The 18,386-nt window shown below is 43.4% G+C and overlaps 1 protein-coding gene across 2 annotated transcripts in view; it reads left to right on the forward strand.

Annotated features, from left to right (window-relative positions):
* The window catches only part of LOC140486513 (SAM domain-containing protein SAMSN-1-like), a 167,231-nt gene that overhangs the window by 26,055 nt on the left and 122,790 nt on the right, over nucleotides 1–18,386 (forward strand). For both annotated transcript variants that reach the window (XM_072585766.1, XM_072585767.1), the window contains exons 3-6: nucleotides 91–140; nucleotides 1,401–1,441; nucleotides 7,306–7,367; nucleotides 11,302–11,419. In XM_072585766.1, coding sequence (XP_072441867.1) covers nucleotides 91–140; nucleotides 1,401–1,441; nucleotides 7,306–7,367; nucleotides 11,302–11,419 — 271 coding nt within the window. The remainder of the gene's footprint in view (nucleotides 1–90; nucleotides 141–1,400; nucleotides 1,442–7,305; nucleotides 7,368–11,301; nucleotides 11,420–18,386) is intronic.

Consider the following 18,386-nt stretch of genomic DNA (forward strand, 5'->3'; position numbering starts at 1 on the left):
ATCCCCGATGCTTACATCTACTTGTGTGTAACAAGAAAGTTGACCATTCTTTTTAAAAAAAATGACATTTTATTTTCTATCTGTTTCTAGGAGTTCTCTGAAGCAAGCAAGCTAGAGAAAAAGCGACTGAAAAAGGCAAAGTCAGTTGAATTAATTGTTTTTGATATGAAATTGTTTTTGAATGAAGGTTTTCCTATTCTCTTACTAATTTTCTGGCTGAGGCTGTCAAAACATCAACTCTCCTGCTCCTCGGATGCTGCCTGACCGGCTGTGCTTTTCCAGCACCTCACGTTTTGACTCTGATCTCCAGCATCTGCAGTCCTCACTTTCTCCTGAACTCTGTCATTGCTAGGCCTGTGGTGAGCTGGGAGCTCCAAGTGTCAACAGACCAATGAATAAAGACAATTGGGGAATCCAGGACTTGACTAACTTAAGGGATGTGAGATTTACGATTATGTACCTGCAGAAGCTGAAATTGTTCTCTGTAGACTATTTGCCCTGGAGGTGGAAGTGGGTACTGCATTTACTGGAGATTAGAGTCAACATTAGAGTGGTGCCTGAAAAGCACAGCAGGTCAGGCAACTGCTAAATTGCCTGTAGTGTTAGGGGCAGGGGTAAGTGTAAGGGAATGGGTCTGGGTGGGCTGCGCTTCGGTGGGTAAGTGTGGACTTGTTGGGCCGAAGGGCCTGTTTCCACACTGTAAGTAATCTAAATCTAAATCTAAATAAAAATCTAAGGAGCAGGAAAATCGGCATTTCGGGCAAAAACCCTTCATCAGGGCTCTGTTTGCTTTGGAGTACTGTTCAAATCGAGTTGTAGGCTGCTTGTTTTAGTGTGCTCGTCCAATACACTCTGTTTCTGAGTAGGTCAAATTTGTTTGTTGTAAGATAGACTACATTTCCTGTGAGTCCTGTCATAAAACACATCTCTGCTTTGACTCATTGGCTCACATGTTGTTGTCAATAGAAGCATTTAGAAAGGTACAAGTAGAGAGACTTGTACATTCATCTTATATTGACATTATTCTTTACAACAAATGGGTGGCACGGTGGCTCAGTGGCCAGCACTGCTGCCTCGCAGCATCACAGACCCAGGTTTGATTCCTGCCTTGGGTGACTGTGTGGAGTTTGCACATTTTCCCTGTGTCTGCATGGGTTTCCTCCCACAGTCCAAAAGTGTGCAAGTTAGGGCGGATTAGCCATGGGAAATTACCCATTGTGTTGGGTGCATTAGTAAAGGGTAAATGTTGGGATATAGGTCTGGGTGGGTTACTCTTTAGAGGGTAACTTGTTAGGCCAAATGGCCTGTTTCCACGCTATAGGGAATCTAAAAATGTTTGTCCACCTTTTTAAATTTTTGCATATTGATTATCTGTCTTAATTCTCTTTTTTTTTGTTAAGACACTTTACTCAGAGGCCGGTATCCGATGGCTCGTCCTTTGGTTTGTAGCTATTCCTTTGCTGAACATATACTTGTGTCTGTCTATGTGATAATCTGATTGTTGTGGAAATGAATAACCATTTTCCTTCACAAATACTCCTTTATGCCGAACCCAGGGAGTTGCAAGACTGAGGTAATTGTTTACCATGTGCAGTGGTTGAGGAAAATGGCATTGATACATTCAAAGTGATGACAAATAAGTATGCAAGGGAGGAGGGAATGAAAGGAGGAGCTGATAGGACTGGAGTAGGAGCAAATTGCTACAGATGCTGGAGCCTGTACTGACTACAACAAATGCTGGAGATCGCAGCAGGTCAGACAGCAACTATGGAGAGAGAGCAAGCTAACATTTCATGTCTAGATGACTCTTCTTCAGAGCTCCAATGAAGAAGTTATTTAAACTCAAAACGTTAGCTTGCTCTCTCTCCATGGATGCTGTCTGACTGGCTGTGTCCTCCAGGATTGGAGTGGTATCGAATACAAACAACTGGTTCCGAGTAGATGTGCCACATGTTCTGTTTCTGTGCTGTACATTTCTATGTAATTTCTGATGAGCACCTTTATGTTGCATCAGCACCTAAAGAGCAGGAGATAGCCATTACAGTGTACTATGCCAATACTTAAGTGTCCTGGTACACCACCTCTCCATGTATCCTGTGCCCACCGAGCTAAGTGATCCCACAACCAACGGATCAGATCTAAACTCTGCAGTCCTGCCACATCCAGTCGTGAATGGTGGTGGGCGATTAAGCAACGCACTGGAGGAGGAGGCTCCACAAATATCCCCATCCTCAGTGATGGAGGAGCCCAGCACATCAGAGCAAAAGATAAGGCTGATGCATTCACAGCAATCTTTAACCAGAAATACTGAGTGGATGATGCATCTCGGCCTCCTCCTGAGGCCCCTAGCATCACCGATACCAGTCTTCAGCCAATTGGATTCACTCCACATGATATCAAGAAACAGTTGGGGGCACTGGATGCTGCAAAGGCTGCTGGTCCTGACAAAATTCTGGCAACACTTTTGAAAACTTATCCTCTGTTCCCCTAACCAAGCTGTTCCAGTACAGTTACAACACTAGCATCCACCTGACAATGTGGAAAATTGCCCAGGTATGTCCTGAACACAAAAAGAAGGACAAATTGAACCCGGCCAATTCCCGCCCCATCAGTCTACTCTTGATCATCAGTAAAGTGATAGAAGGTGTCATCAACAGGGCTATCAAGCAGCATCTGCTCAGCAAATAACCTGCTCAGTGACACCCAGTTTGGGTTCCACCAGGGCCACTCAGCTCCTGACCTTATTACAGCCTTGGTTCAAACATGGACAAAAGAGCTGAATTCCAGAGGTGAGGTGAGCGTGACAGCGCTTGGCATCAAGGCTGCATTTGACTGAGTGTGGCATCATGTAGCCCTGGCAAAACTGGAATCAATGGATATCGGGGGCAAACACTCCGGTGGTTGGAGTTATACCTGACACATAGGAAGATGGTCATAGTTGTTGGAGGTCAGTCATCTCAGCGCCAGGACATCTCTACAAGAGTCCCTTAGGGTAGTGTCCTTGGCCCAGCCATCTTCACCTGCTTCATTAATGACCTTCCCTCCATCGTAAGATCAAAAGTGGGGATGCTCGTTGACGATTGCACGATGTTCAGCACCATTCGTGACTCCTCATAACATCGAACACTTCTTCCACTGCCTCCGCCTCTGAGCTTACATTTTCAATTAAGACTCCCATCACCTTTCGAGTACTCCTTCACCCACCTCCAACACACCTCATTCACCAAGACACAAGATGCAACAAGATCTGGATTATATCCAGGCTTGGACTGACAAGTGGCATATGACATTCACACCACACAAATGTCAAAGTATGACCATCACCAATAAGAGACAATCTAACCACCGTCCCTTGACATTCAATGATGTTACCATCACTGAATCCCCCACTCTCAACTCCATGGTGGTTACCATTGACCAGAAACTCAACTGGACTTGCCACATAAATATAGTGGCTAATAGAGCAGGTCAAAGGTTAGGAATACTGTGGCAAGTAACTCATGTTTTGATTCCCCAAAACCTGTCTACCATCTCCAAGGTGTAAACCAGGAGTCATAGAGTCACAGAGATGTACAGCATCTCTGGTCCAACCTGTCCTAGCTGACCAGATATCCCAACCCAAGCTAGTCTCACCTGCCAATACCCGGCCCATATCCTTCTAAATCCTTCCTATTCCTATACACCCATCCAGATGCCTTTTAAATGTTGCAATTGTAGCAGCTTCCACCACTTCCTCTGGCAGCTCATTCCATACATATACCACCCTCTGTGTGAAAAGGTTGCCCCTTAGGTCTCTTTTATATCTTTCCCCTCTCACCCTAAACCTATGCCCTCTAATTCTGGACTCCCCCACCCCAGGGAAAAGACTTTGTCTATTTATCCTATCCATGCCCCTCATGATTTTATAAACCTCTATAAAGTCACCCCTAAGCCTCTGATACTCCAGGGAAACAGCCCCAGCCTATTCAGCCTCTCCCTATAGCTCAAATCCTCCAACCTTGGCAACTTCCTTGTAAATCTTTTCTGAACCCTTTCAAGTTTCACAACACCTTTCCAATAGGAAGGAGACCAGAATTGCACGCAATATTCCATCAGTGGCCTAACCAATGTCCTGTACAGCTGCAACATCACCTCCCAATTCCTGTACTCAATACTTTGACCAGTGTGATGGAATACTCCCCACTTGCTTGGATGGGGGCAGCTCCACCAACACTCAAGAAGCTTGACACCATCTAGGCCAAAGCAACCCACTTGATTGGCATCACATCCACAAGCATCCACTCCCTCCACCACTGACACTCAGTTGTAGCAGCATGTACTATTTTTAAGATGCATGGCAGAAATTCACCAATGATACTCAGACTGCACCTTCCCAATCTATGACCATTTCCATCTAAAAGGACAAGGGCAGTAGACACATGGGAACACCGCCCCTTCAAATTCCCCTCCAAACCACTGACCATCCTGATTTGGAAACGTATCACTGTTCCTTCACTGTCACTGGGTCAAAATCGTGAAGTTCCCTCTTTAATGGCATTGTGGGTCAACCCACAGCAGGTGGACTGCAGTGGTTCAAGAAGGCAGCTCACCCCCACCTTCTGAAGGGGCAAATAGGGATGGACGATAAATGCTGGGCACAGCCAGTGACACCCACATCCCACAAACGAATACATTTTTATAAAATCTCAGGTGATGCGTTCACCAACATAAATGAGTTAGTCCTGATGGGGTTCTCCTGCAAAAATTCCTGCTGAGGTCATCATAGCATGCTTCTTTGACCTCCTCTGTATGTTGTTTCTAAAATATAACCATGAATGAATATTCCATGCTGGTTACTAGTGGGACTGAATTTAAGACGCATGAGTTGATCACCGATCTCTGGATCAGTTCTGCTTGCATGTCAGTTCAGAATGAATTACAAAGACCGTGCTGAATGGGTATAGCTAGACCTCATGAATCCAATGGAATGTGATGCTTACACTAATCTCTTCAGGATGAGACTCCCCAACAAGCCTTGTGTTATGACCAAACTAGTGGAGGGCAATGCCTCTGATTCGACCAGTCCTTAGGTTGCACATAAATGCAACTGCTTTACCAAATCCTGACATGGGTGATTTCTGTGTGTTAGATCGCTCATTAGGTTTCTAGAAACTGAGATTAGGTGGAGTAGATTTTCTTCAACCAGCATGAAAACAAGGAAGTGGCTGGCCTCCTTGCTTCTGTAAAATCTCTTTATAAATATCTCGTTGTTATTTACAGGATGCCTGACTCTACAGTTTATCCAGCGCCACCTCAAATGTGTTAAGTCTTGAAATAATTGAAATTAAAAATTTGTACTCCCTTCTCCCTTTGGAAATCATTTGATCACATGGTAATGACTATATTTTGATCGAGGCTGCTAAAGAAATGCCTGGTGGATCTCTCTTCCACAAATGCAATGGATGCTGGATCAATTGTTAATTTTAAATATTGAGATAGATTTTTTTTATATAGCATAACAGGATATGGGCCAAAGACAGGTATATGGAGTTAGGCCACAGATCAGCCATGATCTCATTGAATGGTGGAACAGATTTGAAGGGCTGAATGGCCTACTCCTGTTCCAATGTATCTAGATGAGACTGGAACAGAAAAGAAGGCAGGTCTGAAATCTGTAACAAACAGAATGGGTTTTAGAAGAGTCTGTGGAAGGGAGGATTGAGGAGCATCAGTGTGTTGAGATGATGTAAATAGAGAGATTATTGGAACAGTACTTAAAGCCTATACCTGTTCTGATGTGCACCTTTATATGCCCAATTAATCAAAGGCTCCTTCTGTGCTGTAGGTACCCTGATCTTTCTCACAACCCTTTGTGTCCTTTATGACATAAAATGAGTTGCAATATAAGAAGTTTAGAAATGTAGAATTCAAAGTGGGATTCCTCACTCCAGGCGAGACGTTCCAGGTGTGTTGTTGAAGGGTGGCATTCCTCCCTGAGTTTATGGGGCAATGCCAGACGAGTAGATCTTACCTTTACCCACCCTTCCATTCCCATCGAGTTCCTTACTGAGGTGGCTGGTGTAACACATGCACACCGAAATCATACGCGTGCAAATGTTCACATGCACATAGGAGACAGTACACACACAAGGACAGGGTGAGCAGACGTTCTCAATTTTACTGGGAGCAGTCCCAGTTTGGCCAGGCCAGTCCTGCTCTCTCATTAACTATCTCTGAATCCTGATAAATCTCTAAAACTATTTCAATTGACCTGGCTATCCCCTTTCCTTATTTTTCATCAACTATAAACTGTGTGTCGGGAGAAAACATATGCAGTTTCCTTACTGTTTCAAAGCAATCAGTACATCACGTTGCATTGTGTATACCTTCCTTCCAGTGCTCTTTTGGCATCTCCAAGGAAGTTGGCACTACCTCAATGGCACCAACAGTTCAATTGCTGATGATGCCTTTTAAACATTTGACAGAGAGTTGCCACCTGAATCTGGACATTCTCTGGGAGATGCCATCATATTGTCCTTTCACCTTCAACTGCCCCTCCCCTGGATTCCTGTTATTGCTTGCTTCAATGTGTCACACACTGTAGGCCACCACCTTCCCATGGCTTTTCAATCCGTGCCAGTTTGGATTTTCAAAACGCCACATAGTCACCTATGCCAACTATCAACTACAAACTGCACCTGTATAAAAGCAGATGCCTGTATACATGATCCAGCACATCATACTCAGGTGACACACATATACAGACACTCGTAAAAATGTTTACAAACTCCTACACACACATAGCCACAAAATATATGCATACAGACACACACAAATAGAAACACACACACACAGAGCAACACAAACACACACACAACACAAGCACAAACACACAGAAAAAGACACATGCACACACAAACCCACAGAAACAGTGACACACACAGAGAAACAGACACACACAGAGAAACAGACATACACTCACACACAAACTCACAGAAACAGACACACATTCACACACAAACTCACAGAAACAGATGCACATGCACACACAAACTCACAGAAACAGACACACATTCACACACAAACTCACAGAAACAGACACACATGCACACACAAAGTCACAGAAACAGACACACATACACACACAAACGCACAGAAACAGACACACATGCACACACAAACTCACAGAAACAGACACACAAATACATACAAAAACAAACACAAGCAGGCACACAGACATATTGACATAATCACGCACACAGACAAACACCTATTGCACCAGTTCCTGTTCAGTTCTGACTTTGCTTTTCCTGTTACCTGTTCCAGAAAATGATGCTTCCCTCTTCAAGGAACCTGCCAAGAATAATGAAGGCAATCACCTGGTGAAGGTAAGGGATAAGGAAGCCAGACTTTCTCAGGCTTGCTCTGGCTAATCAGTGCACCAAGATTTTAACATTGGGCAGATTCCAGGGGCGAATGGTTTGTTGCAATCTGTAGGAATGACCTTCATTTGTAGCTAAACATGGCCCCACCATGTGTCAATCTGGTATTCCATCTAATGTCATCTTTTGCAAATACAGAAAGGTTATGGCACAGAAAGAGGCCATTCCAACTGACATGTCTGAGCTGACTGAATAAACGGTCCATTCTAATCCCACTTACTAGCATCCAGTCTGCAGCCTTGTGGACATAGGGGCAGACCAAGGCACCTACTGGCCTGAAATACCATTACACATTGCCCCCACATCACCCCTCCCTCCACATATCCCCTCTAATCCTTCTACCAATTGCCTTAAAGCTGTGCCCCCACCATCGGTAATTAACCTCTCCAGTATGTGGGAGGGTAACAGATCTTCCCTGTGCACCCCATCCAGGCCCCTCAGTGATCGGGTAACCGATCAATTCATCACTCTTCATCCTCCTCCCTTCTAAGGCAAAAAGCCCTCACCGACTCAATCTCTCCTCATAGCTGGTAAACAAGTCCTGGCACCTTCAGATAAATCTTTTCTGCATTCTCTCTCCTTCTCTCTCTCTCTCTGGAACAAATATGTCTTTCCTGTAAACACTGACCAGAACTGCTCAAATATTCTTATTCTGCTTTGTTCAATTTCTGTTTCTGCTTTGGTTCCTCTCTCTTTCTTTCTCTATTACAGCAATTAACAGAGGCATCATGTGCCAGAAATAAGGAGTCAGACATTTGCAAGTTCATTAAGAGCTGCAAAACATATTTATTGATAACTTGTCTCTGAGATGGATGGTGGCAGTGTTCACACATCAGTCATTTCATTCAAATTCCAACTGTTTTTCCTTCTTAAACTGCCCACCCTGTGTTTAACTGTCAATCAGAATTTTCAGTTGAAAAGTACCTGGGCTCGCTGAAGGAGTCACTACCATCAGCTTTGATTCAGTGGGTAGAAAATGGATCGACTCTTGAGTCTATGAGTTACGCATTCAAGTGCCATTCCAGAGGTTTAATCATATTCTAAGTTGTCCCCAAACAAGCAAGCTATTACAGGGATGGTGTTTCTTGAATATTAAACTGAGGAACTGCCTATTTTCTCAGGTGGGTGTTAAAGATCTACTGCAATACTTTGATTTTAGATTTTTTTAAAAATCCCTGCTCTACTGCTCAAAGGATAGAACTGAAGTCACTCTGCAAATGCTTCTTTTTTCTAGACATACATCTCTTCACCTATCAACTACAGTTTGAGTCAGTTCCCATTTTTAGGAATGGAAGTGAATCCCTAGTTCAGGTCTACAGTATGTATTGAATTACATGCAACTGGTGTACAATAACATTGCAATTAACATTCTCCACAATATCCTGGCCAGTGATTATCTCTCAAACCAATATCACTAATCAGATGATCAATTGACCAATTTTACAACTATTTATATGACCTGATTGTGTGACAATCAGCTGCCACATTCCCAACATAGAGCAGTAACTGTACTTTTAGAAGTACTTAGAACTTGAATATTGCCGAGAAGGGGGAACATTTTATAAAGCTTTTCATCAGGACAAATACCAAATTTTCAATGATTGCGACAATTTATACAATAGGGGAAAACAGTGCTGACTGATTGCCTGATTAACTGTTTGGTATTACCATGGAGAACACAAAGGGGAAATATAGGCTACTGGGTTATTTGGGACAGGTGTAAGGCTTGAACATATTGCAGTTAACTCTGCTTTCTCTTCACAGAATCTGCCTGTTCTTTTGAGTTTCTCCGGTAATTTTTGTTTTTCTTGAACATATTCCTTTTGATATCAGAGAATGTGGCCCTCCACAGAAATTTATGCTGCTCCTATCAAACATAGAAGAGCCATGTGTAACGAAGCAGCTCCTTTAACAAGGTTATGGTGTCCTTGGTGAATTCTCAAGAGCTCGTGAAAGACACAGACTCTGAAAAGTCTGGAGATCAAGGGTTTTAGGATCAGTTTGATTATAGCTAACAGATACTGCCTCAGGAAACATGCTTTCAAGTTTTTGAAAAAAAAAACACGTATGCAATGAAAGGGGAGTGCCAGTTCTCCCAGCTCAGCTTTTCTCTGGTTTGGTTTGGGTTTGAGCAGTGGTGTTGAAAAAGCTGCTGGACCCAAAGAAGCAGGTGCAAGCTGATACTCTTTCACTGACTTCTCTCCTGTAAGACTCTGTGTTTGTTTTTTTTCTTCTTTTGTGTCAAGGGGTATTTATGGGGATTGTTGCAAGTATTGGGAACAGCATCATTAAGTTGGGATAATCAGTTGGGTTTTTGGATAGGTAACATTATTTGGTATTCTATTCTCTTTAGTTTGTCTTTCATTTGGTAATCTTGTAAATAAATTGTGTTTTGTTTAAAACTAAGTGATTTGACCAGCTGCATCCCTCCTGGAATATCCACTCTACACCTGCTTGAAACAACTAACAAAGTTAGGGTCTGGGCTACTTTCTTGAACTATTATGGCCTAGTCCATAATACATGTTATGAGCTTAACTGACTGATTTCAATTTATTTCTAACAGACACAGGACTGTTCAGCAAGTGCTGTCCAATTGTGGAATTGCATCTAAAAATGGATATTTTGTTTTGTTATTCATTCAAAAGCTTCAACAACGTGTTTCTCTTTGTGGTGATAAACTGTATTTGGTTAAATGGGAAGCACTTTGAGATTTTCTGAGTGTGGGAGAGACATTGTATAAAATTCAATTCTTCTTCTAACTCTCCCTTCTCCTCCTCAAGCTAACCTTTCTCTATTAACTTTCCTACCTTGTGTCTTTTCCAAAGTCCCCAAAGGGAATGCTAACTATTTCTTAATGCTCACTTTCCACCATTCCTTCCCCATCCACACCTCTCTGCTTTCACTGTACCAAAACAATCTGAGCAGAAGGAAACACTGCACCCCCACCTCCCCTTCGCACATCTCCCCTCCGCCCACCTCCCCTCCGCCCCTCCTCCCCTCCGCCCCGTAGCTTGATAAAGAAGTATTTCCATCACCATCAAGGTTTTCATGAACTCTAGAATGAGACTGAGAACTACAGAACTCGGATTTGAGGGTAAAAGTGCATCCCATGGATCCACACCTTATCCATGAGTAGAGTTGTAAACATGGCCTTAATGAAGAAACCTTTGAGGCTTTAATTGATTCATTGAATCCCTACAGTGCAGAACAAGGTCATTTGGCCCATTGAGACTGAACTAATCCTCCAAAGAGCAGGCCACCCAGACATCCCTGTAACCTCGCAAGGGGATTTTATCATGGCTTATCCACCCAACCTGCACATTACTGGATATTATGGAGCAATTCAGCATTGTCCATCCACCAACCTGCACATCCCTGTACACTACGGGCAATTCAGCATGGTCCATCCACCCAACCTGCACATCCCTGTACACTATGGGCAATTCAGCACTGTCCATTCACCCAATCTGCACATCCCTGTAATGCGGGAGGAAACCAAAACACCTGAAAGGACCCCAAACAGACACAGGGAGAACATGTAAACTGTACACAGATAGCTGCCTGAGGCTGGAATCGAACCCAGGACCCTAGCATTGTGAGGAAACAGTGCTAACTAAAGCAGTGCCTTGACCATCTTTGCAGCGCGTAAGGGCATCCAGATTTTCAACTGTCCTTTCTCTTTAATAGTTCTAGATTTAAGATTTCCAGAGTGCACAAGTATAGCCTGTGACATTTGAATGTAGGAAACATAAGCAGGCTACTTGGTCTAAAACCATATAAATCCATTTCCAGCTGACTGTGTTGTAATCTATTGACGTATCCATCCATTCCTTTATCTTGCGTACACTCCCCTTGATTCTTCCTGTTTTATTTATTCAGAGTACAGACCCGGGCAGCGAAGAGACAGAAGGGATTGGGACTTTAAAGAGACTTCAGAAGCTGGTTTGGAATAAGAGGAATCACGGCTCTGATGATGGGAAGCAAGCACCACTTCATGGTAAGTGTCACAGTCCTCGTTCTGTTCAGTTTTACCCAGTTTTATGACTCAAGAACACTCAATCTTTATGCTGTTGGCAGTTGCCAGTGTTCAGGCAGGTGGCCATTGTTCCAGTGGGGTGTATACCCTGGAAGTGGACTTTACAGCAGAGTCAGAAACAAGTGACCACCAATAGGTGTCTACGCTATTAACCCAACCTTAAACCAACCAGCAAACTGTTAAACTAAATGCAGGAATTTCACTTACCCCCGTTATCTCCCTGGTATTGAGCGCATAAAGAGAGGTGTCAGTTATGTGAATCTGTGGGAAATACTATAGCTGACAGCACAATATCTCAAACTCTTTGGACTTAGATTCTGGGAACTGTTCAGAGAAGCACAGCCTCCAGGTTGTATTTGAAGTGCAGACTCACCAATGCCCTGTACAGTTGGATCAAGACTTCCCGATTTTTACCCTGCACCAGCATTTACAGACCTTCCATTTATAAACATGCCATTTGTTCTTGTAGCTGCACCTACAGTCTAGCACTTTGTGATTTGGGTATGAGGACAGCCAGACACATTCTAAAGACTCTCTTTCTATTTAAATTACATTTTACATTTCTATTCTTTGTGCCAGAGTGGACAACCTCATCTTTCCTCACATTATGCACCACTTGCCAAATAACATATTTATATCCCTTTGCAGTTTCTTTGTAATCTCTTCACAACTCTAACCTTACAATATAGTTAGTCCCCTCATCTAAGTCATTAATATAGATTATAGTTATAGTCATAGAGATGTACAGCATGGAAACAGATCCTTCAGTCCAACCCGTCCATGCTGACCAGATATCCCAACCCAATCTAGTCCCACCTGCCAGCTCTTGGCCCATATCCCTCCAAACCCTTCTTATTCATATACCCATCCAAATGCCTTTCAAATGTTGCAATTGTACCAGCCTCCACCACATCCTCTGGCAGCTCATTCCATACATATACAACCCTCTGTGTGAAAAAGTTGCCCAGTAGGTCTCTTTTATATCTTTCCCCTCTTATCCTAAACCTATGTCCTCTAGTTCTGGACTCCCCGACTCCAGGGAAAAGACTTTGCCTATCTACCCTATCCATGCCCCTCATAATTTTGTAAACCTCTATAAGGTCACCTCTCAGCCTCCGATGCTCCAGGGAAAACACCCCCAGCCTATTCAGCCTCTCCCTATAGCTCAAATCCTCCAACACTGGCAACATCCTTGTAAATCTTTTCTGAAGCCTTTCAATTTTCGCAATATGTTTCTGATAGGAAGGAGACCAGAATTGCACGCAATATTCCAACACTGGCCTAACCAATGTCCTGTATAGCTGCAACATGACCTCCCAACTCCTGTACTCAATACTCTGGCCAATAAAAGAAAGCATACCAAATGCCCTCTTAACTATCCTATCTAAAGTTGTGAAGAGTTGAAGCCCCTGACCCTAATCCTACCTCTGTGGCTTCACTCCAGTTTGCAAACTTAAAAATAATCCATCTATCCTGACTCTTTCTTCCGTTGGTTAGACAGTTTTCTATCCAGGCTAACATAACATCCCCAATATCTTGTGCAATAACCATTTTGGTTGCACCATAGCAAAAGTCTTTTGCAAATTTAAATACGCCACATCTATAGACTCCCTTTTATCTACCCTGCTTGTTACATCTTCAAAGATTTGTAATGTTGTCAAAGAAATTGAGTACATTTATCAGACATGATTTCCATTTCACAAAACCATGTCAACATTGCCTGTGCAATAGGATTTACAAAGTGTTCAGCTACCACCTCCTTGAATGTTATGACATGGTGGTGAACCAATCTGTTAATTAAACTAAACACCCAGAAAAGCTTCCTGATGAAGGTTCAATATTGGCAAAATAATAAGCCCTTCCTCATGAAAGACCTGTGCTTGAAATATCAATTCTTCTGCTCCTCGGATGCTGCCTGACCAACTGAGTTTTTCCAGCACCACACTCTTTGACTCTGATCTCCAGCATCTGCAGTCCTCACTTTCACCCAGGAAAAAACCACCTCGCCTCGTAATCTGTTAAAATATGAGTTATAGAGAAACTCCCAAATTCCACTATTTAAAGAAAATGACATCAATTTTTTTTAACTGTAAAAGTGAACATTAAACAACAACTATTCACAACTCTAAGTCCTTTTTGCTTAACTACTTATTACCTTCCTCCAAGTTTATAACAATATGCTGTTTCAATAAAACACTTATTTAAATTACATCAACATAATTTCAAAACCCCACAGCTGTTGTCAGCTTTGATGCCTACATTCTTCTGGCTGAAGATCTCTTTGGGTTGTCTTCTTTCTTTTTACTGTGAGTAAGTTTCATCTGAAAAGGTACCTTTGATAGAGAGAGGTTCCTAATTTCTTGTCTCTCTCTCGATGGCAATTGCTCTGTCTCCAGTTTTCAAAATGTCTGCATTTTTATATCTCCAACATTGGGTTGTCTCATTGGTTCGATGTTGGCAAAGTAATACATTCAAACGTGATTGGGTTTTAGTATCCTGGGGCATAATTTAAACTGATTAGTTAAGTTCAAATTGTTGTCAAAACAGCAGCCAACTCAGGTTTCCATTTCACCAAAATGTTACATAATTTCAATTTTCCAGTACACTGGGGATTGGCATCTAGGGGCTTGTAAGCTCTCAGTTCTAAACAGCATTCACTTACTCTTAAAGGTACTCTTAAGTCCATGTTTTCAAATTCATAATATTGATAATGGATTTCAGCGTTTTTTCAATGACAGATGTTAGACTAACTGCACTATAATTTCTTGTGAAAGAATCTGTACAGTGTGGAAACAGGCCCTTCAGCCCAATAAGTCCACACTGACCCTTTGAAGAGTAATCACCCAAACCTATTCCCCTACATTATTATCCTATATTTACCCCTGATAATGCACCTAACCTCCATACCCCTGAACAATACGAGCAACTTAGTGTGGCCAATTCACCTAACCTGCACATTTCTGGATCACGGGAAGAAATTGGAGCACACAGAGGAAAGCCAAACAGACACAGGGAGAATGTGCAAACTTCACACAGACAGTTGCCCGAGGCTGGAATTGAACCTTGCGCTGTGAGGCTGCAGTGCTAGCTGCTGAGCCATCGTGCCGCCCTATTTCAATTTTCCTCATTCCCTTTTACTTTTACATGCTGCCTGTGTTTGTCTCTGCCATGCTGCCTGTGTTTGTCTCTGCATCAAATGCAAGAAACACGCAGTGCACCTTTAGGCTCTGACCGAGAGAGCAAAATTCAAAAAGGCATGGCAGAGATGTTAAGAACATCCATGAGGCACGATGTCAGTGAGTACTGAGATCGCACGTGCGGACAGTGTAACAGTATGCTCACTGATCGAACCCACGAGTTGGGAGCCTCTTGTTGTGTGCAAAGCATTCCAATGAAAGGTGACAGTGCGCGCCAAAGTTTAGTATGGAAGTGTCGGATTGTTTTTAGTGGGTTGAAGGTGTGACATGAGGGTGCAGTGAGGATGGTACGTGTTGGATGCCAAAGCCCGGGCTTCATGTTTGTTCATGCAAATATATTTCTTGCTGCTTTCTGGTGAGAATCTCACTTCATTGTTCAACACTCAGTTGGAAAATGGAACATTTTGCTTTCACATTGAAAAGCTCCTCCTGTGATTTTTTTGGTTTTCCCATGAACACCCAGTTATTCCAGGTCTGGGAAGATTCTACCCGATATCTCTATGTTGGCAATCATATCAAACTCATTTATATGGAAACATGGATAGATGAGGGACAGGAATGGCTGTTGGCGGTTCCTGGTTACAGATGTTTCAGTAAGATTAGGGAGGGTGGTAAAAAAGGAGGGGGGGTGGCATTGCTAATTAGAAATGGTATAACGGCTGCAGAAAGGAAGTTTGAGGGGGATCTGCCTCTGGAGGTAGTATGGGCTGAAGTCAGAAATAGGAAAGGTGCAGTCACCTTGTTGGGTGTTTATTATAGGCCCCCCAATAGCAGCAGAGATGTGGAGAAACAGATTGGGAAACAGATTTTGGAAAGGTGCAGAAGCCACAGGGTCGTAGTCATGGGCGACTTCAACTTCCCAAATATTGATTGGAAGCTCTTTAGATCAAATAGATTGGATGGGGCGGTGTTTGTGCAGTGTGTCCAGGAAGCTTTTCTAACGCAGTATGTAGATTGTCCAACCAGAGGGGAGGCCATATTGGATTTGGTACTCGGTAATGAACCGGGACAAGTGGTGGGCTTGTTAGTGGGTGAACATTTTGGTGATGGTGACCACAATTCTGTGACTTTCACCTTGGTTATGGAGAGAGATAGGTGCGCACAACAAGGAAGTTTTTACAATTGGGGGAAGGGAAATTACGATGCTGTAAGACAGGATTTGAGGAGCATACGTTGGGAGCATAGGCTGTCAGGGAAGGATGTGGTGGAAATGTGGAACTTTTTCAAGGAGCAGATACGACGTGTCCTTGATATGTATGTACCGATCAGGCAGGAAAGAAATGGTCGTGTGAGGGAGCCTTGGTTGACGAGGGAGGTTGAATGTCTAGTAAAGAGGAAGAAGGAGGCTTACATAAGGTTGAGGAAACAAGGTTCAGACAGAGCAGTGGAGGGATACAGGATAGCCAGAAGGGACCTGAAGAAAGGGATTAGGAGAGCTAAGAGAGGGCATAAAAAATCCCTGGCGGATAGGATCAAGGATAACCCCAAGGCATTCTATGCGTATGTGAGAAACCTGAGAATGACGAGAACGAGGGTAGGTCCGATCAAGGACAGTGGTGGGAGACTGTGTATTGAGTCGGAAGAGATAGGAGAGGTCTTGAACAAGTACTTCTCTTCAGTATTTACGAACGAGAGGGACCGTATTGTTGAAGAGGAGAGTGTGAAACGGACTGATAAACTAGAAGAGATACCTGTTAGGAAGGAAGATGTGTTGGACATTTTGAACAACTTGAGGATAGACAAGTCCCCCGGGCCTGACGGGATATATCCTAGGATTATGTGGGAAGCAAGAGAGGAAATTGCAGTATCGTTGGCAATGATCTTCTCGTCTTCACTGGCAACGGGGGTGGTACCAGGGGACTGGAGAGTAGCGAATGTTGTGCCCCTGTTCAAAAAAGGGAATAGGGATAACCCTGGGAATTACAGGCCAGTTAGTCTTACTTCTGTGGTAGGCAAAGTAATGGAAAGGGTACTGAGGGATAGGATTTACGAGTATCTGGAAAGACACTGCTTGATTAGGGACAGCCAGCACGGATTTGTGAAGGGTAGGTCTTGCCTTACAAGTCTTATTGAATTCTTCGAGGAGGTGACCAAGCATGTGGATGAGGGTAGAGCAGTGGATGTAGTGTACATGGATTTTAGTAAGGCATTTGATAAGGTTCCCCATGGTAGGCTTATGCGGAAAGTCAGGAGGCATGGGATAGAGGGAAATTTGGCCAATTGGATAGAAAACTGGCTAACCGGTCGAAGTCAGAGAGTGGTGGTAGATGGTAAATATTCAGCATGGAGTCCAGTTACAAGTGGAGTTCCGCAGGGATCAGTTCTGGGTCCTCTGCTGTTTGTAATTTTTATTAATGACTTAGATGAGGGAGTCGAAGGGTGGGTCAGTAAATTTGCAGATGATACAAAGATAGGTGGAATCGTGGACAGTGAGGAGGGCTGTTGTCGGCTGCAGAGGGACTTAGATATGATGCAGAGCTGGGCTGAGGAGTGGCAGATGGAGTTCAACCCTGCCAAGTGTGAAGTTGTCCATTTTGGAAGAACAAATAAGAATGCGGAATACAGGGTTAATGGTAGGGTTCTTGGTCAGGTGGAGGAACAGAGGGATCTTGGGGTCTATGTACATAGATCTTTGAAGGTTGCCACTCAGGTGGATAGAGTTTGTAAGAAGGCCTATGGAGTATTATCGTTCATTAGCAGAGGGATTGAATTCAAGAGTCGTGAGGTGATGTTGCAGCTGTACAGGACTTTGGTTCGGCCACATTTGGAGTACTGTGTGCAGTTCTGGTCGCCTCACTTTAGGAAAGATGTGGAAGCTTTGGAGAGGGTGCAGAGAAGATTTACCAGGATGTTGCCTGGAATGGAGAGTAGGTCGTACGAGGATAGGTTGAGAGTTCTCGGCCTTTTCTCGTTGGAACGGCAAAGGATGAGGGGTGACTTGATAGAGGTTTATAAGATGATCAGAGGAATAGATAGAGTAGACAGTCAGAAACTTTTTCCCCGGGTACAACAGAGTGTTACAAGGGGACATAAATTTAAGGTGAAGGGTGGAAGGTATAGGGGAGATGTCAGGGGTGGGTTCTTTACCCAGAGAGTGGTGGGGGCATGGAATGCGCTGCCCGTGGGAGTGGTAGAGTCAGATTCATTGGCGACTTTTAAGCGGCATTTGGATAGGTACATGGATGGGTGCTTAATCTAGGATAGAAGTTCGGCACAACATCGTGGGCCGAAGGGCCTGTTCTGTGCTGTATTGTTCTATGTTCTATGTTCTATGTTCTATTCCTGTCCATGCTGCCAAGTTAACCACCTCATTATGAACACTGTATCCTGTGTGTATTCAGGTAATAAGCCTTTCCATTTGTCTTTTCACTGTTTTGCCTTCCTCTACCCTTCGTTGATGAGGCTCAATAGATTCCTGCTTTGATACAGCAGCTTGATAGTGTAGAACGTCTCAAATCACAGGTACACAATCAAACTGAATTTGAGCACAAACTGTGTTTTCTAAGGTAATAGATAGGAAAGGGTTTAGCTAAGCTGAAGCTCCACCCACTCAGATATAACACAGCCAGGGCGTGAAACATCAAGGGAATTTGGAATGTCCTTTTGAGGCACAAATATCTTGCCCATTTAGTTAAGGTGTTAATGTCTTTGAGTTAACCTGCATGGAGTTACTCAGATGTAATAAACCACACCTTGCTACCTTAGACATTATTAAGGTGAGAGTTATTATA

The sequence above is a fragment of the Chiloscyllium punctatum genome, chromosome 15 (genome assembly GCF_047496795.1).
Source record: "Chiloscyllium punctatum isolate Juve2018m chromosome 15, sChiPun1.3, whole genome shotgun sequence".
Taxonomy (NCBI): domain Eukaryota; kingdom Metazoa; phylum Chordata; class Chondrichthyes; order Orectolobiformes; family Hemiscylliidae; genus Chiloscyllium; species Chiloscyllium punctatum.